Source organism: Physella acuta, unplaced genomic scaffold, assembly GCF_028476545.2.
Source record: "Physella acuta isolate Inbredline_101_S28 unplaced genomic scaffold, ASM2847654v3 ptg000155l, whole genome shotgun sequence".
Classification (NCBI taxonomy): Eukaryota; Metazoa; Mollusca; class Gastropoda; family Physidae; genus Physella; species Physella acuta.
The window spans coordinates 280,727-304,044 of NW_026731674.1; the positions used below are offsets into that span (position 1 = coordinate 280,727).

General features: G+C 38.9%; 1 protein-coding gene across 3 annotated transcripts in view; it reads right to left on the reverse strand.

Annotated features, from left to right (window-relative positions):
• The window catches only part of LOC131935717 (nuclear valosin-containing protein-like), an 88,734-nt gene that overhangs the window by 37,214 nt on the left and 28,202 nt on the right, over nt 1-23,318 (reverse strand). For all 3 annotated transcript variants that reach the window (XM_059292288.1, XM_059292289.1, XM_059292291.1), the window contains exons 8-9: nt 22,440-22,698; nt 6,045-6,106 (exon numbers count right to left, since the gene is read on the reverse strand). In XM_059292288.1, the coding sequence (XP_059148271.1) occupies nt 6,045-6,106; nt 22,440-22,698 (321 nt within the window). The remainder of the gene's footprint in view (nt 1-6,044; nt 6,107-22,439; nt 22,699-23,318) is intronic.

Sequence of the window (23,318 nt, forward strand, 5' to 3'; positions counted from 1 at the left end):
TGGCATTAAGGTGGTGGTCTATTGGTCTATTACTGGCATTAAGGGGGTGGTCTATTGGTCTATTACTGGCATTAAGGGGGTGGTCTATTGGTCTATTACTGGCATTAAGGGGGTGGTCTATTACTGGCATTAAGGGGGTGGTCTATTACTGGCATTAAGGTGGTGGTCTATTGGTCTATTACTGGCATTAAGGTGGTGGTCTATTGGTCTATTACTGGCATTAAGGGGGTGGTCTATTACTGGCATTAAGGGGGTGGTCTATTACTGGCAGTAAGGGGGTGGTCTATTACTGGCATTAAGGGGGTGGTCTATTGGTCTATTACTGGCAGTAAGAGGGTGGTCTATTACTGGCATTAAGGGGGTGGTCTATTGGTCTATTACTGGCATTAAGGGGGTGGTCTATTACTGGCATTAAGGTGGTGGTCTATTGGTCTATTACTGGCATTAAGGGGTTGGTCTATTGGTCTATTACTGGCATTAAGGGGGTGGTCTATTGGTCTATTACTGGCAGTAAGGTGGTGGTCTATTGGTCTATTACTGGCATTAAGGGGGTGGTCTATTGGTCTATTACTGGCATTAAGGTGGTGGTCTATTGGTCTATTACTGGCATTAAGGGGGTGGTCTATTGGTCTATTACTGGCATTAAGGGGGTGGTCTATTGGTCTATTACTGGCAGTAAGGTGGTGGTCTATTGGTCTATTACTGGCATTAAGGGGGTGGTCTATTGGTCTATTACTGGCATTAAGGGGGTGGTCTATTGGTCTATTACTGGCATTAAGGGGGTGGTCTATTACTGGCATTAAGGGGGTGGTCTATTACTGGCATTAAGGGGGTGGTCTATTACTGGCATTAAGGGGGTGGTCTATTGGTCTATTACTGGCATTAAGGGGGTGGTCTATTGGTCTATTACTGGCATTAAGGGGGTGGTCTATTACTGGCATTAAGGGGGTGGTCTATTGGTCTATTACTGGCATTAAGGGGGTGGTCTATTGGTCTATTACTGGCATTAAGGGGGTGGTCTATTGGTCTATTACTGGCATTAAGGGGGTGGTCTATTACTGGCATTAAGGGGGTGGTCTATTGGTCTATTACTGGCATTAAGGGGGTGGTCTATTGGTCTATTACTGGCATTAAGGGGGTGGTCTATTGGTCTATTACTGGCAGTAAGGGGGTGGTCTATTGGTCTATTACTGGCATTAAGGGGGTGGTCTATTGGTCTATTACTGGCATTAAGGGGGTGGTCTATTGGTCTATTACTGGCATTAAGGGGGTGGTCTATTGGTCTATTACTGGCATTAAGGGGGTGGTCTATTGGTCTATTACTGGCAGTAAGGGGGTGGTCTATTGGTCTATTACTGGCAGTAAGGGGGTGGTCTATTGGTCTATTACTGGCATTAAGGGGGTGGTCTATTGGTCTATTACTGGCATTAAGGGGGTGGTCTATTACTGGCATTAAGGGGGTGGTCTATTGGTCTATTACTGGCATTAAGGGGGTGGTCTATTGGTCTATTACTGGCATTAAGGGGGTGGTCTATTGGTCTATTACTGGCATTAAGGGGGTGGTCTATTGGTCTATTACTGGCATTAAGGGGGTGGTCTATTACTGGCATTAAGGGGGTGGTCTATTACTGGCATTAAGGGGGTGGTCTATTGGTCTATTACTGGCAGTAAGGGGGTGGTCTATTACTGGCAGTAAGGGGGTGGTCTATTGGTCTATTACTGGCATTAAGGGGGTGGTCTATTGGTCTATTACTGGCAGTAAGGGGGTGGTCTATTACTGGCATTAAGGGGGTGGTCTATTGGTCTATTACTGGCATTAAGGGGGTGGTCTATTGGTCTATTACTGGCATTAAGGGGGTGGTCTATTGGTCTATTACTGGCATTAAGGGGGTGGTCTATTGGTCTATTACTGGCATTAAGGGGGTGGTCTATTGGTCTATTACTGGCATTAAGGGGGTGGTCTATTGGTCTATTACTGGCATTAAGGGGGTGGTCTATTGGTCTATTACTGGCATTAAGGGGGTGGTCTATTGGTCTATTACTGGCATTAAGGGGGTGGTCTATTGGTCTATTACTGGCATTAAGGGGGTGGTCTATTGGTCTATTACTGGCATTAAGGGGGTGGTCTATTGGTCTATTACTGGCATTAAGGGGGTGGTCTATTGGTCTATTACTGGCAGTAAGGTGGTGGTCTATTGGTCTATTACTGGCATTAAGGGGGTGGTCTATTGGTCTATTACTGGCATTAAGGTGGTGGTCTATTGGTCTATTACTGGCATTAAGGGGGTGGTCTATTGGTCTATTACTGGCATTAAGGGGGTGGTCTATTGGTCTATTACTGGCAGTAAGGTGGTGGTCTATTGGTCTATTACTGGCATTAAGGGGGTGGTCTATTGGTCTATTACTGGCATTAAGGGGGTGGTCTATTGGTCTATTACTGGCATTAAGGGGGTGGTCTATTACTGGCATTAAGGGGGTGGTCTATTACTGGCATTAAGGGGGTGGTCTATTACTGGCATTAAGGGGGTGGTCTATTGGTCTATTACTGGCATTAAGGGGGTGGTCTATTGGTCTATTACTGGCATTAAGGGGGTGGTCTATTACTGGCATTAAGGGGGTGGTCTATTACTGGCATTAAGGGGGTGGTCTATTACTGGCATTAAGGGGGTGGTCTATTGGTCTATTACTGGCATTAAGGGGGTGGTCTATTGGTCTATTACTGGCATTAAGGGGGTGGTCTATTGGTCTATTACTGGCATTAAGGGGGTGGTCTATTACTGGCATTAAGGGGGTGGTCTATTGGTCTATTACTGGCATTAAGGGGGTGGTCTATTACTGGCATTAAGGGGGTGGTCTATTACTGGCATTAAGGGGGTGGTCTATTGGTCTATTACTGGCATTAAGGGGGTAGTCTATTGGTCTATTACTGGCATTAAGGGGGTGGTCTATTGGTCTATTACTGGCATTAAGGGGGTGGTCTATTGGTCTATTACTGGCATTAAGGGGGTGGTCTATTGGTCTATTACTGGCATTAAGGGGGTGGTCTATTGGTCTATTACTGGCAGTAAGGGGGTGGTCTATTACTGGCATTAAGGGGGTGGTCTATTGGTCTATTACTGGCATTAAGGGGGTGGTCTATTGGTCTATTACTGGCATTAAGGGGGTGGTCTATTACTGGCATTAAGGGGGTGGTCTATTGGTCTATTACTGGCATTAAGGGGGTGGTCTATTACTGGCATTAAGGGGGTGGTCTATTGGTCTATTACTGGCATTAAGGGGGTGGTCTATTGGTCTATTACTGGCATTAAGGGGGTGGTCTATTGGTCTATTACTGGCATTAAGGGGGTGGTCTATTGGTCTATTACTGGCATTAAGGGGGTGGTCTATTACTGGCATTAAGGGGGTGGTCTATTGGTCTATTACTGGCATTAAGGGGGTGGTCTATTGGTCTATTACTGGCATTAAGGGGGTGGTCTATTGGTCTATTACTGGCATTAAGGGGGTGGTCTATTACTGGCATTAAGGGGGTGGTCTATTGGTCTATTACTGGCATTAAGGGGGTGGTCTATTGGTCTATTACTGGCATTAAGGGGGTGGTCTATTGGTCTATTACTGGCATTAAGGGGGTGGTCTATTGGTCTATTACTGGCAGTAAGGTGGTGGTCTATTGGTAGAGGTTTAGATAGGGGTATTAGTAGATCAGCTAGTCTGTTTAGATAGGGGTATTAGTAGATTAGCTAGCCTGTTTAGATAGGGGTATTAGTAGATCAGCTAGATAGGGGTATTAGTAGATCAGCTAGATAGGGGTATTAGTAGATCAGCTAGCCTGTTTAGATAGGGGTATTAGTAGATCAGCTAGTCTGTTTAGATAGGGGTATTAGTAGATCAGCTAGCCTGTTTAGATATAAAAAAAATCATAGTGTGTATAGATGTCTTTGTGCTTTATGAATTTCTAGTCATGGGTTAGGGTTAGGTGTATAGATGTCTTTGTGCTTTATGAATTTCTAGTCATGGGTTAGGGTTAGGTGTGTATAGATGTCTTTGTGCTTTATGAATTTCTAGTCATGGGTACCCATTTGACATGAATTATTGGCCTATGTATTTTTTATATTATACTTGTTTGGAAAAATAATTTATAAACTAGATATTGGTCAAAAAAGCTTTGTGCTTTACTATGCGTTGAATGATATTACTGACAAAGCAAAGAAATAGCTAAATAGCTAAAAATCCGACACATTTAAAATAACGAAGGCCATCAATTTTAGTCAGCACAAAGGACCATATTAAATGCAGACATTTATTTAAAGACTTAAATGATTCCATTACAGGACCATATTAAATGCAGACATTTATTTAAAGACTTAAATGATTCCATTACAGGACCATATTAAATGCAGACATTTATTTAAAGACTTAAATGATTCCATTAAAGGACCATATTAAATGCAGACATTTATTTAAAGACTTAAATGATTCCATTAAAGGACCATATTAAATGCAGACATTTATTTAAAGACTTAAATGATTCCATTAAAGGACCATATTAAATGCAGACATTTATTTAAAGACTTAAATGATTCCATTAAAGGACCATATTAAATGCAGACATTTATTTAAAGACTTAAATGATTCCATTAAAGGACCGTATTAAATGCAGACATTTATTTAAAGACTTAAATGATTCCATTAAAGGACCGTATTAAATGCAGACATTTATTTAAAGACTTAAATGATTCCATTAAAGGACCATATTAAATGCAGACATTTATTTAAAGACTTAAATGATTCCATTAAAGGACCATATTAAATGCAGACATTTATTTAAAGACTTAAATGATTCCATTAAAGGACCATATTAAATGCAGACATTTATTTAAAGACTTAAATGATTCCATTAAAGGACCATATTAAATGCAGACATTTATTTAAAGACTTAAATGATTCCATTAAAGGACCATATTAAATGCAGACATTTATTTAAAGACTTAAATGATTCCATTAAAGGACCATATTAAATGCAGACATTTATTTAAAGACTTAAATGATTCCATTAAAGGACCATATTAAATGCAGACATTTATTTAAAGACTTAAATGATTCCATTAAAGGACCATATTAAATGCAGACATTTATTTAAAGACTTAAATGATTCCATTAAAGGACCATATTAAATGCAGACATTTATTTAAAGACTTAAATGATTCCATTAAAGGACCATATTAAATGCAGACATTTATTTAAAGACTTAAATGATTCCATTAAAGGACCATATTAAATGCAGACATTTATTTAAAGACTTAAATGATTCCATTAAAGGACCATATTAAATGCAGACATTTATTTAAAGACTTAAATGATTCCATTAAAGGACCATATTAAATGCAGACATTTATTTAAAGACTTAAATGATTCCATTAAAGGACCATATTAAATGCAGACATTTATTTAAAGACTTAAATGATTCCATTAAAGGACCGTATTAAATGCAGACATTTATTTAAAGACTTAAATGATTCCATTAAAGGACCGTATTAAATGCAGACATTTATTTAAAGACTTAAATGATTCCATTAAAGGACCATATTAAATGCAGACATTTATTTAAAGACTTAAAGGATTCCAAACTCAGCTGTTCAATAGGTTGTAAGAATAATTTATATTAGTTTTGGCCAAGAAAATTGTATACATTTCATTGTTAACCATTAAATACCTTGGTTTCAGAAAACAAGGTCTAGACATAGGCCTACACATCAGTAATTTATTTTTGTCAGCCAAAATAAACTTCTAAAAATAATAAGTAACAAGTTAAGAAACCCTACAATAATGTAATGTATGTGCATGTTTACTAGATCAAATCAGAAGATTGAAGAGTGAGATCACATTTCTAAAAATACATTTCTAAAAATACATGATAGGTTTTAAAAATATTGCATCAGCCTTTCATCTGAGACAACAGCAATGGTGCGCTGGTTATCTGTCAACAATTGAACTGAATGAAAATAGTTTTAATGAAGGATTGATTTGAAAAAAAGTCCAGAACAAACCTTCAAGATGTGTGTGTTTCCCCCAATACTCTCAAATGTGACACCTGGATGGACTAATTGACCTGCCAACATAGCAATATATACGTTACACAGGATGGACTAATTAACCTGCCAACATAGCAATATATACATTACACAGGATGGACTAATTGACCTGCCAACATAGCAATATATACGTTACACAGGATGGACTAATTGACCTGCCAACATAGCAATATATACGTTACACAGGATGGACTAATTGACCTGCCAACATAGCAATATATACATTACACAGGATGGACTAATTGACCTGCCAACATAGCAATATATACGTTACACAGGATGGACTAATTGACCTGCCAACATAGCAATATATACATTACACAGGATGGACTAATTGACCTGCCAACATAGCAATATATACGTTACACAGGATGGACTAATTGACCTGCCAACATAGCAATATATACATTACACAGGATGGACTAATTGACCTGCCAACATAGCAATATATACATTACACAGGATGGACTAATTGACCTGCCAACATAGCAATATATACATTACACAGGATGGACTAATTGACCTGCAAACATAGCAATATATACATTACACAGGATGGACTAATTGACCTGCCAACATAGCAATATATACGTTACACAGGATGGACTAATTGACCTGCCAACATAGCAATATATACGTTACACAGGATGGACTAATTGACCTGCCAACATAGCAATATATACATTACACAGGATGGACTAATTGACCTGCCAACATAGCAATATATACGTTACACAGGATGGACTAATTGACCTGCCAACATAGCAATATATACGTTACACAGGATGGACTAATTGACCTGCCAACATAGCAATATATACATTACACAGGATGGACTAATTGACCTGCCAACATAGCAATATATACATTACACAGGATGGACTAATTGACCTGCCAACATAGCAATATATACGTTACACAGGATGGACTAATTGACCTGCCACACAGGATGGACTAATTGACCTGCCAACATAGCAATATATACATTACACAGGATGGACTAATTGACCTGCCAACATAGCAATATATACATTACACAGGATGGACTAATTGACCTGCCAACATAGCAATATATACATTACACAGGATGGACTAATTGACCTGCCAACATAGCAATATATACATTACACAGGATGGACTAATTGACCTGCCAACATAGCAATATATACATTACACAGGATGGACTAATTGACCTGCCAACATAGCAATATATACGTTACACAGGATGGACTAATTGACCTGCCAACATAGCAATATATACATTACACAGGATGGACTAATTGACCTGCCAACATAGCAATATATACGTTACACAGGATGGACTAATTGACCTGCCAACATAGCAATATATACGTTACACAGGATGGACTAATTGACCTGCCAACATAGCAATATATACATTACACAGGATGGACTAATTGACCTGCCAACATAGCAATATATACATTACACAGGATGGACTAATTGACCTGCCAACATAGCAATATATACGTTACACAGGATGGACTAATTGACCTGCCACACAGGATGGACTAATTGACCTGCCAACATAGCAATATATACATTACACAGGATGGACTAATTGACCTGCCAACATAGCAATATATACATTACACAGGATGGACTAATTGACCTGCCAACATAGCAATATATACATTACACAGGATGGACTAATTGACCTGCCAACATAGCAATATATTCATTACACAGGATGGACTAATTGACCTGCCACACAGGATGGACTAATTGACCTGCCACACAGGATGGACTAATTGACCTGCCAACATAGCAATATATACATTACACAGGATGGACTAATTGACCTGCCAACATAGCAATATATACATTACACAGGATGGACTAATTGACCTGCCAACATAGCAATATATACATTACACAGGATGGACTAATTGACCTGCCAACATAGCAATATATACATTACACAGGATGGACTAATTGACCTGCCAACATAGCAATATATACATTACACAGGATGGACTAATTGACCTGCCACACAGGATGGACTAATTGACCTGCCAACATAGCAATATATACATTACACAGGATGGACTAATTGACCTGCCACACAGGATGGACTAATTGACCTGCCAACATAGCAATATATACGTTACACAGGATGGACTAATTGACCTGCCAACATAGCAATATATACATTACACAGGATGGACTAATTGACCTGCCAACATAGCAATATATACATTACACAGGATGGACTAATTGACCTGCCAACATAGCAATATATACGTTACACAGGATGGACTAATTGACCTGCCAACATAGCAATATATACATTACACAGGATGGACTAATTGACCTGCCAACATAGCAATATATACATTACACAGGATGGACTAATTGACCTGCCACACAGGATGGACTAATTGACCTGCCAACATAGCAATATATACATTACACAGGATGGACTAATTGACCTGCCACACAGGATGGACTAATTGACCTGCCAACATAGCAATATATACGTTACACAGGATGGACTAATTGACCTGCCAACATAGCAATATATACATTACACAGGATGGACTAATTGACCTGCCAACATAGCAATATATACATTACACAGGATGGACTAATTGACCTGCCAACATAGCAATATATACGTTACACAGGATGGACTAATTGACCTGCCAACATAGCAATATATACATTACACAGGATGGACTAATTGACCTGCCAACATAGCAATATATACATTACACAGGATGGACTAATTGACCTGCCAACATAGCAATATATACATTACACAGGATGGACTAATTGACCTGCCAACATAGCAATATATACGTTACACAGGATGGACTAATTGACCTGCCAACATAGCAATATATACGTTACACAGGATGGACTAATTGACCTGCCAACATAGCAATATATACATTACACAGGATGGACTGATTGACCTGCCAACATAGCAATATATACATTACACAGGATGGACTAATTGACCTGCCAACATAGCAATATATACGTTACACAGGATGGACTAATTGACCTGCCAACATAGCAATATATACATTACACAGGATGGACTAATTGACCTGCCACACAGGATGGACTAATTGACCTGCCAACATAGCAATATATACGTTACACAGGATGGACTAATTGACCTGCCACACAGGATGGACTAATTGACCTGCCAACATAGCAATATATACATTACACAGGATGGACTAATTGACCTGCCACACAGGATGGACTAATTGACCTGCCAACATAGCAATATATACGTTACACAGGATGGACTAATTGACCTGCCAACATAGCAATATATACGTTACACAGGATGGACTAATTGAGCTGCCACACAGGATGGACTAATTGACCTGCCAACATAGCAATATATACATTACACAGGATGGACTGATTGACCTGCCAACATAGCAATATATACGTTACACAGGATGGACTAATTGACCTGCCACACAGGATGGACTAATTGACCTGCCAACATAGCAATATATACATTACACAGGATGGACTGATTGACCTGCCAACATAGCAATATATACGTTACACAGGATGGACTAATTGACCTGCCAACATAGCAATATATACGTTACACAGGATGGACTAATTGACCTGCCACACAGGATGGACTAATTGACCTGCCAACATAGCAATATATACGTTACACAGGATGGACTAATTGACCTGCCAACATAGCAATATATACATTACACAGGATGGACTAATTGACCTGCCACACAGGATGGACTAATTGACCTGCCAACATAGCAATATATACATTACACAGGATGGACTAATTGACCTGCCAACATAGCAATATATACGTTACACAGGATGGACTAATTGACCTGCCAACATAGCAATATATACATTACACAGGATGGACTAATTGACCTGCCAACATAGCAATATATACGTTACACAGGATGGACTAATTGACCTGCCAACATAGCAATATATACATTACACAGGATGGACTAATTGACCTGCCAACATAGCAATATATACATTACACAGGATGGACTAATTGACCTGCCAACATAGCAATATATACGTTACACAGGATGGACTAATTGACCTGCCAACATAGCAATATATACATTACACAGGATGGACTAATTGACCTGCCACACAGGATGGACTAATTGACCTGCCAACATAGCAATATATACGTTACACAGGATGGACTAATTGACCTGCCAACATAGCAATATATACATTACACAGGATGGACTAATTGACCTGCCAACATAGCAATATATTCATTACACAGGATGGACTAATTGACCTGCCAACATAGCAATATATACATTACACAGGATGGACTAATTGACCTGCCAACATAGCAATATATACATTACACAGGATGGACTAATTGACCTGCCAACATAGCAATATATACATTACACAGGATGGACTAATTGACCTGCCAACATAGCAATATATACATTACACAGGATGGACTAATTGACCTGCCAACATAGCAATATATACATTACACAGGATGGACTAATTGACCTGCCAACATAGCAATATATACATTACACAGGATGGACTAATTGACCTGCCAACATAGCAATATATACATTACACAGGATGGACTAATTGACCTGCCAACATAGCAATATATACGTTACACAGGATGGACTAATTGACCTGCCAACATAGCAATATATACATTACACAGGATGGACTAATTGACCTGCCAACATAGCAATATATACATTACACAGGATGGACTAATTGACCTGCCAACATAGCAATATATACATTACACAGGATGGACTAATTGACCTGCCAACATAGCAATATATACATTACACAGGATGGACTAATTGACCTGCCAACATAGCAATATATACATTACACAGGATGGACTAATTGACCTGCCAACATAGCAATATATACGTTACACAGGATGGACTAATTGACCTGCCACACAGGATGGACTAATTGACCTGCCAACATAGCAATATATACATTACACAGGATGGACTAATTGACCTGCCAACATAGCAATATATACGTTACACAGGATGGACTAATTGACCTGCCAACATAGCAATATATACATTACACAGGATGGACTAATTGACCTGCCAACATAGCAATATATACATTACACAGGATGGACTAATTGACCTGCCAACATAGCAATATATACGTTACACAGGATGGACTAATTGACCTGCCAACATAGCAATATATACATTACACAGGATGGACTAATTGACCTGCCAACATAGCAATATATACGTTACACAGGATGGACTAATTGACCTGCCAACATAGCAATATATACATTACACAGGATGGACTAATTGACCTGCCAACATAGCAATATATACATTACACAGGATGGACTAATTGACCTGCCAACATAGCAATATATACATTACACAGGATGGACTAATTGACCTGCCAACATAGCAATATATACGTTACACAGGATGGACTAATTGACCTGCCAACATAGCAATATATACATTACACAGGATGGACTAATTGACCTGCCAACATAGCAATATATACATTACACAGGATGGACTAATTGACCTGCCAACATAGCAATATATTCATTACACAGGATGGACTAATTGACCTGCCAACATAGCAATATATACATTACACAGGATGGACTAATTGACCTGCCAACATAGCAATATATACATTACACAGGATGGACTAATTGACCTGCCAACATAGCAATATATACATTACACAGGATGGACTAATTGACCTGCCAACATAGCAATATATACATTACACAGGATGGACTAATTGACCTGCCAACATAGCAATATATACATTACACAGGATGGACTAATTGACCTGCCAACATAGCAATATATACATTACACAGGATGGACTAATTGACCTGCCAACATAGCAATATATACATTACACAGGATGGACTAATTGACCTGCCAACATAGCAATATATACATTACACAGGATGGACTAATTGACCTGCCAACATAGCAATATATACATTACACAGGATGGACTAATTGACCTGCCAACATAGCAATATATACGTTACACAGGATGGACTAATTGACCTGCCAACATAGCAATATATACGTTACACAGGATGGACTAATTGACCTGCCAACATAGCAATATATACATTACACAGGATGGACTAATTGACCTGCCAACATAGCAATATATACGTTACACAGGATGGACTAATTGACCTGCCAACATAGCAATATATACATTACACAGGATGGACTAATTGACCTGCCAACATAGCAATATATACATTACACAGGATGGACTAATTGACCTGCCAACATAGCAATATATACGTTACACAGGATGGACTAATTGACCTGCCAACATAGCAATATATACATTACACAGGATGGACTAATTGACCTGCCAACATAGCAATATATACGTTACACAGGATGGACTAATTGACCTGCCAACATAGCAATATATACGTTACACAGGATGGACTAATTGACCTGCCAACATAGCAATATATACGTTACACAGGATGGACTAATTGACCTGCCAACATAGCAATATATACGTTACACAGGATGGACTAATTGACCTGCCAACATAGCAATATATACATTACACAGGATGGACTAATTGACCTGCCAACATAGCAATATATACATTACACAGGATGGACTAATTGACCTGCCAACATAGCAATATATACATTACACAGGATGGACTAATTGACCTGCCAACATAGCAATATATACATTACACAGGATGGACTAATTGACCTGCCAACATAGCAATATATACATTACACAGGATGGACTAATTGACCTGCCACACAGGATGGACTAATTGACCTGCCACACAGGATGGACTAATTGACCTGCCAACATAGCAATATATACATTACACAGGATGGACTAATTGACCTGCCAACATAGCAATATATACATTACACAGGATGGACTAATTGACCTGCCAACATAGCAATATATACGTTACACAGGATGGACTAATTGACCTGCCAACATAGCAATATATACATTACACAGGATGGACTAATTGACCTGCCAACATAGCAATATATACATTACACAGGATGGACTAATTGACCTGCCAACATAGCAATATATACATTACACAGGATGGACTAATTGACCTGCCAACATAGCAATATATACGTTACACAGGATGGACTAATTGACCTGCCAACATAGCAATATATACATTACACAGGATGGACTAATTGACCTGCCACACAGGATGGACTAATTGACCTGCCACACAGGATGGACTAATTGACCTGCCAACATAGCAATATATACATTACACAGGATGGACTAATTGACCTGCCAACATAGCAATATATACATTACACAGGATGGACTAATTGACCTGCCACACAGGATGGACTAATTGACCTGCCAACATAGCAATATATACATTACACAGGATGGACTAATTGACCTGCCACACAGGATGGACTAATTGACCTGCCACACAGGATGGACTAATTGACCTGCCAACATAGCAATATATACATTACACAGGATGGACTAATTGACCTGCCAACATAGCAATATATACATTACACAGGATGGACTAATTGACCTGCCAACATAGCAATATATACGTTACACAGGATGGACTAATTCACCTGCCAACATAGCAATATATACATTACACAGGATGGACTAATTGACCTGCCAACATAGCAATATATACGTTACACAGGATGGACTAATTGACCTGCCAACATAGCAATATATACATTACACAGGATGGACTAATTGACCTGCCAACATAGCAATATATATGTTACACAGGATGGACTAATTGACCTGCCAACATAGCAATATATACATTACACAGGATGGACTAATTGACCTGCCAACATAGCAATATATACATTACACAGGATGGACTAATTGACCTGCCACACAGGATGGACTAATTGACCTGCCACACAGGATGGACTAATTGACCTGCCAACATAGCAATATATACATTACACAGGATGGACTAATTGACCTGCCAACATAGCAATATATACATTACACAGGATGGACTAATTGACCTGCCAACATAGCAATATATACATTACACAGGATGGACTAATTGACCTGCCAACATAGCAATATATACATTACACAGGATGGACTAATTGACCTGCCAACATAGCAATATATACATTACACAGGATGGACTAATTGACCTGCCAACATAGCAATATATACGTTACACAGGATGGACTAATTGACCTGCCACACAGGATGGACTAATTGACCTGCCAACATAGCAATATATACGTTACACAGGATGGACTAATTGACCTGCCAACATAGCAATATATACGTTACACAGGATGGACTAATTGACCTGCCAACATAGCAATATATACGTTACACAGGATGGACTAATTGACCTGCCAACATAGCAATATATACATTACACAGGATGGACTAATTGACCTGCCAACATAGCAATATATACATTACACAGGATGGACTAATTGACCTGACAACATAGCAATATATACGTTACACAGGATGGACTAATTGACCTGCCAACATAGCAATATATACGTTACACAGGATGGACTAATTGACCTGCCAACATAGCAATATATACATTACACAGGATGGACTAATTGACCTGCCAACATAGCAATATATACATTACACAGGATGGACTAATTGACCTGCCAACATAGCAATATATACGTTACACAGGATGGACTAATTGACCTGCCAACATAGCAATATATACGTTACACAGGATGGACTAATTGACCTGCCACACAGGATGGACTAATTGACCTGCCAACATAGCAATATATACATTACACAGGATGGACTAATTGACCTGCCAACATAGCAATATATACATTACACAGGATGGACTAATTGACCTGCCAACATAGCAATATATACATTACACAGGATGGACTAATTGACCTGCCAACATAGCAATATATACGTTACACAGGATGGACTAATTGACCTGCCAACATAGCAATATATACATTACACAGGATGGACTAATTGACCTGCCAACATAGCAATATATACATTACACAGGATGGACTAATTGACCTGCCAACATAGCAATATATACGTTACACAGGATGGACTAATTGACCTGCCAACATAGCAATATATACATTACACAGGATGGACTAATTGACCTGCCAACATAGCAATATATACATTACACAGGATGGACTAATTGACCTGCCAACATAGCAATATATACATTACACAGGATGGACTAATTGACCTGCCAACATAGCAATATATACGTTACACAGGATGGACTAATTGACCTGCCAACATAGCAATATATACATTACACAGGATGGACTAATTGACCTGCCAACATAGCAATATATACGTTACACAGGATGGACTAATTGACCTGCCAACATAGCAATATATTCATTACACAGGATGGACTAATTGACCTGCCACACAGGATGGACTAATTGACCTGCCACACAGGATGGACTAATTGACCTGCCAACATAGCAATATATACATTACACAGGATGGACTAATTGACCTGCCACACAGGATGGACTAATTGACCTGCCACACAGGATGGACTAATTGACCTGCCACACAGGATGGACTAATTGACCTGCCACACAGGATGGACTAATTGACCTGCCACACAGGATGGACTAATTGACCTGCCAACATAGCAATATATACGTTACACAGGATGGACTAATTGACCTGCCAACATAGCAATATATACGTTACACAGGATGGACTAATTGACCTGCCAACATAGCAATATATACGTTACACAGGATGGACTAATTGACCTGCCACACAGGATGGACTAATTGACCTGCCAACATAGCAATATATACGTTACACAGGATGGACTAATTGACCTGCCAACATAGCAATATATACATTACACAGGATGGACTAATTGACCTGCCAACATAGCAATATATACATTACACAGGATGGACTAATTGACCTGCAAACATAGCAATATATACGTTACACAGGATGGACTAATTGACCTGCCAACATAGCAATATATACATTACACAGGATGGACTAATTGACCTGCCAACATAGCAATATATACATTACACAGGATGGACTAATTGACCTGCCAACATAGCAATATATACATTACACAGGATGGACTAATTGACCTGCCAACATAGCAATATATACATTACACAGGATGGACTAATTGACCTGCCAACATAGCAATATATACATTACACAGGATGGACTAATTGACCTGCCACACAGGATGGACTAATTGACCTGCCACACAGGATGGACTAATTGACCTGCCAACATAGCAATATATACATTACACAGGATGGACTAATTGACCTGCCACACAGGATGGACTAATTGACCTGCCAACATAGCAATATATACATTACACAGGATGGACTAATTGACCTGCCAACATAGCAATATATACGTTACACAGGATGGACTAATTGACCTGCCAACATAGCAATATATACATTACACAGGATGGACTAATTGACCTGCCAACATAGCAATATATACATTACACAGGATGGACTAATTGACCTGCCAACATAGCAATATATACATTACACAGGATGGACTAATTGACCTGCCAACATAGCAATATATACGTTACACAGGATGGACTAATTGACCTGCCAACATAGCAATATATACATTACACAGGATGGACTAATTGACCTGCCACACAGGATGGACTAATTGACCTGCCACACAGGATGGACTAATTGACCTGCCAACATAGCAATATATACATTACACAGGATGGACTAATTGACCTGCCAACATAGCAATATATACATTACACAGGATGGACTAATTGACCTGCCACACAGGATGGACTAATTGACCTGCCACACAGGATGGACTAATTGACCTGCCAACATAGCAATATATACATTACACAGGATGGACTAATTGACCTGCCAACATAGCAATATATACATTACACAGGATGGACTAATTGACCTGCCAACATAGCAATATATACGTTACACAGGATGGACTAATTCACCTGCCAACATAGCAATATATACATTACACAGGATGGACTAATTGACCTGCCAACATAGCAATATATACGTTACACAGGATGGACTAATTGACCTGCCAACATAGCAATATATACATTACACAGGATGGACTAATTGACCTGCCAACATAGCAATATATATGTTACACAGGATGGACTAATTGACCTGCCAACATAGCAATATATACATTACACAGGATGGACTAATTGACCTGCCAACATAGCAATATATACATTACACAGGATGGACTAATTGACCTGCCACACAGGATGGACTAATTGACCTGCCACACAGGATGGACTAATTGACCTGCCAACATAGCAATATATACATTACACAGGATGGACTAATTGACCTGCCAACATAGCAATATATACATTACACAGGATGGACTAATTGACCTGCCAACATAGCAATATATACATTACACAGGATGGACTAATTGACCTGCCAACATAGCAATATATACATTACACAGGATGGACTAATTGACCTGCCAACATAGCAATATATACATTACACAGGATGGACTAATTGACCTGCCAACATAGCAATATATACGTTACACAGGATGGACTAATTGACCTGCCACACAGGATGGACTAATTGACCTGCCAACATAGCAATATATACGTTACACAGGATGGACTAATTGACCTGCCAACATAGCAATATATACGTTACACAGGATGGACTAATTGACCTGCCAACATAGCAATATATACGTTACACAGGATGGACTAATTGACCTGCCAACATAGCAATATATACATTACACAGGATGGACTAATTGACCTGCCAACATAGCAATATATACATTACACAGGATGGACTAATTGACCTGCCAACATAGCAATATATACGTTACACAGGATGGACTAATTGACCTGCCAACATAGCAATATATACGTTACACAGGATGGACTAATTGACCTGCCAACATAGCAATATATACATTACACAGGATGGACTAATTGACCTGCCAACATAGCAATATATACATTACACAGGATGGACTAATTGACCTGCCAACATAGCAATATATACGTTACACAGGATGGACTAATTGACCTGCCAACATAGCAATATATACGTTACACAGGATGGACTAATTGACCTGCCACACAGGATGGACTAATTGACCTGCCAACATAGCAATATATACATTACACAGGATGGACTAATTGACCTGCCAACATAGCAATATATACATTACACAGGATGGACTAATTGACCTGCCAACATAGCAATATATACATTACACAGGATGGACTAATTGACCTGCCAACATAGCAATATATACGTTACACAGGATGGACTAATTGACCTGCCAACATAGCAATATATACATTACACAGGATGGACTAATTGACCTGCCAACATAGCAATATATACATTACACAGGATGGACTAATTGACCTGCCAACATAGCAATATATACGTTACACAGGATGGACTAATTGACCTGCCAACATAGCAATATATACATTACACAGGATGGACTAATTGACCTGCCAACATAGCAATATATACATTACACAGGATGGACTAATTGACCTGCCAACATAGCAATATATACATTACACAGGATGGACTAATTGACCTGCCAACATAGCAATATATACGTTACACAGGATGGACTAATTGACCTGCCAACATAGCAATATATACATTACACAGGATGGACTAATTGACCTGCCAACATAGCAATATATACGTTACACAGGATGGACTAATTGACCTGCCAACATAGCAATATATTCATTACACAGGATGGACTAATTGACCTGCCACACAGGATGGACTAATTGACCTGCCACACAGGATGGACTAATTGACCTGCCAACATAGCAATATATACATTACACAGGATGGACTAATTGACCTGCCACACAGGATGGACTAATTGACCTGCCACACAGGATGGACTAATTGACCTGCCACACAGGATGGACTAATTGACCTGCCACACAGGATGGACTAATTGACCTGCCACACAGGATGGACTAATTGACCTGCCAACATAGCAATATATACGTTACACAGGATGGACTAATTGACCTGCCAACATAGCAATATATACGTTACACAGGATGGACTAATTGACCTGCCACACAGGATGGACTAATTGACCTGCCAACATAGCAATATATACGTTACACAGGATGGACTAATTGACCTGCCAACATAGCAATATATACATTACACAGGATGGACTAATTGACCTGCCAACATAGCAATATATACATTACACAGGATGGACTAATTGACCTGCAAACATAGCAATATATACGTTACACAGGATGGACTAATTGACCTGCCAACATAGCAATATATACGTTACACAGGATGGACTAATTGACCTGCCAACATAGCAATATATACGTTACACAGGATGGACTAATTGACCTGCCAACATAGCAATATATACGTTACACAGGATGGACTAATTGACCTGCCAACATAGCAATATATACATTACACAGGATGGACTAATTGACCTGCCAACATAGCAATATATACATTACACAGGATGGACTAATTGACCTGCCAACATAGCAATATATACATTACACAGGATGGACTAATTGACCTGCCAACATAGCAATATATACATTACACAGGATGGACTAATTGACCTGCCAACATAGCAATATATACATTACACAGGATGGACTAATTGACCTGCCACACAGGATGGACTAATTGACCTGCCACACAGGATGGACTAATTGACCTGCCACACAGGATGGACTAATTGACCTGCCACACAGGATGGACTAATTGACCTGCCAACATAGCAATATATACATTACACAGGATGGACTAATTGACCTGCCAACATAGCAATATATACATTACACAGGATGGACTAATTGACCTGCCAACATAGCAATATATACGTTACACAGGATGGACTAATTGACCTGCCAACATAGCAATATATACATTACACAGGATGGACTAATTGACCTGCCAACATAGCAATATATACATTACACAGGATGGACTAATTGACCTGCCAACATAGCAATATATACATTACACAGGATGGACTAATTGACCTGCCAACATAGCAATATATACGTTACACAGGATGGACTAATTGACCTGCCACACAGGATGGACTAATTGACCTGCCACACAGGATGGACTAATTGACCTGCCACACAGGATGGACTAATTGACCTGCCAACATAGCAATATATACATTACACAGGATGGACTAATTGACCTGCCAACATAGCAATATATACATTACACAGGATGGACTAATTGACCTGCCAACATAGCAATATATACGTTACACAGGATGGACTAATTGACCTGCCAACATAGCAATATATACATTACACAGGATGGACTAATTGACCTGCCAACATAGCAATATATACGTTACACATGATGGACTAATTGACCTGCAAACATAGCAATATATACGTTACACAGGATGGACTAATTGACCTGCCAACATAGCAATATATACATTACACAGGATGGACTAATTGACCTGCCAACATAGCAATATATACATTACACAGGATGGACTAATTGACCTGCCAACATAGCAATATATACATTACACAGGATGGACTAATTGACCTGCCAACATAGCAATATATACATTACACAGGATGGACTAATTGACCTGCCAACATAGCAATATATACGTTACACAGGATGGACTAATTGACCTGCCACACAGGATGGACTAATTGACCTGCCAACATAGCAATATATACATTACACAGGATGGACTAATTGACCTGCCAACATAGCAATATATACATTACACAGGATGGACTAATTGACCTGCCAACATAGCAATATATACGTTACACAGGATGGACTAATTGACCTGCCAACATAGCAATATATACATTACACAGGATGGACTAATTGACCTGCCAACATAGCAATATATACGTTACACAGGATGGACTAATTGACCTGCCAACATAGCAATATATACGTTACACAGGATGGACTAATTGACCTGCCACACAGGATGGACTAATTGACCTGCCAACATAGCAATATATACATTACACAGGATGGACTAATTGACCTGCCAACATAGCAATATATACATTACACAGGATGGACTAATTGACCTGCCAACATAGCAATATATACATTACACAGGATGGACTAATTGACCTGCCACACAGGATGGACTAATTGACCTGCCACACAGGATGGACTAATTGACCTGCCAACATAGCAATATATACGTTACACAGGATGGACTAATTGACCTGCCAACATAGCAATATATACGTTACACAGGATGGACTAATTGACCTGCCAACATAGCAATATATACGTTACACAGGATGGACTAATTGACCTGCCAACATAGCAATATATACGTTACACAGGATGGACTAATTGACCTGCCAACATAGCAATATATACATTACACAGGATGGACTAATTGACCTGCCAACATAGCAATATATACATTACACAGGATGGACTAATTGACCTGCCACACAGGATGGACTAATTGACCTGCCAACATAGCAATATATACATTACACAGGATGGACTAATTGACCTGCCAACATAGCAATATATACGTTACACAGGATGGACTAATTGACCTGCCAGCAATATATACATTACACAGGATGGATTAATTGACCTGCCAACATAGCAATATATACATTACACAGGATGGACTAATTGACCTGCCAACATAGCAATATATACATTACACAGGATGGACTAATTGACCTGCCAACATAGCAATATATACATTACACAGGATGGACTAATTGACCTGCCAACATAGCAATATATACATTACACAGGATGGACTAATTGACCTGCCAACATAGCAATATATACATTACACAGGATGGATTAATTGACCTGCCAACATAGCAATATATACATTACACAGGATGGACTAATTGACCTGCCAACATAGCAATATATACATTACACAGGATGGACTAATTGACCTGCCAACATAGCAATATATACGTTACACAGGATGGACTAATTGACCTGCCAACATAGCAATATATACATTACACAGGATGGATTAATTGACCTGCCAACATAGCAATATATACGTTACACAGGATGGACTAATTGACCTGCCAACATAGCAATATATACGTTACACAGGATGGACTAATTGACCTGCCAACATAGCAATATATACATTACACAGGATGGACTAATTGACCTGCCAACATAGCAATATATACATTACACAGGATGGATTAATTGACCTGCCAACATAGCAATATATACATTACACTAAAGGGAAAATGAAAATTTTAATTAATTACGGATTTTCCTTTCCTCTAGCGCTTGTGGCAGTCTTTTTCTCTTTCGCGGTGGAGCATTCCTGTCAGCTTGTGTTGGGGGTGGAGCATTCCTGTCAGCTTGTGTTAGGGGTGGAGCATTCCTGTCAGCTTGTGTTGGGGGTGGAGCATTCCTGTCAGCTTGTGTTGGGGGTGGAGCATTCCTGTCAGCTTGTGTTGGGGGTGGAGCATTCCTGTCAGCTTGTGAAATCTCTAACAGTATATTTTGACTAGTTCCACCAACCTGTTAAAGAATAAAACTTTTTTAAAGAATAAGGGAGGCGTAATATCTAGACAAAATATAATGTAGTGGTCTAGACAAAATATAATGTAGTGGTCTAGACAAAATATAATGTAGTGGTCTAGACAAAATATAATGTAGTGGTCTAGACAAAATATAATGTAGTGGTCTAGACAAAATATAATGTAGTGGTCTAGACAAAATATAATGTGGTGGTCTTGACAAAATATAATGTAGTGGTCTAGAGAAAATATAATGTAGTGGTCTAGACAAAATATAATGTGGTGGTCTAGACAAAATATAATGTGGTGGTCTAGACAAAATATAATGTAGTGGTCTAGACAAAATATAATGTGGTGGTCTAGACAAAATATAATGTAGTGGTCTAGACAAAATATAATGTGGTGGTCTAGACAAAATATAATGTGGTGGTCTAGACAAAATATAATGTAGTGGTCTAGACAAAATATAATGTGGTGGTCTAGACAAAATATAATGTGGTGGTCTAGACAAAATATAATGTGGTGGTCTAGACAAAATATAATGTAGTGGTCTAGACAAAATATAATGTAGTGGTCTTAACAAAATATAATGTAGTGGTCTAGACAAAATATAATGTAGTG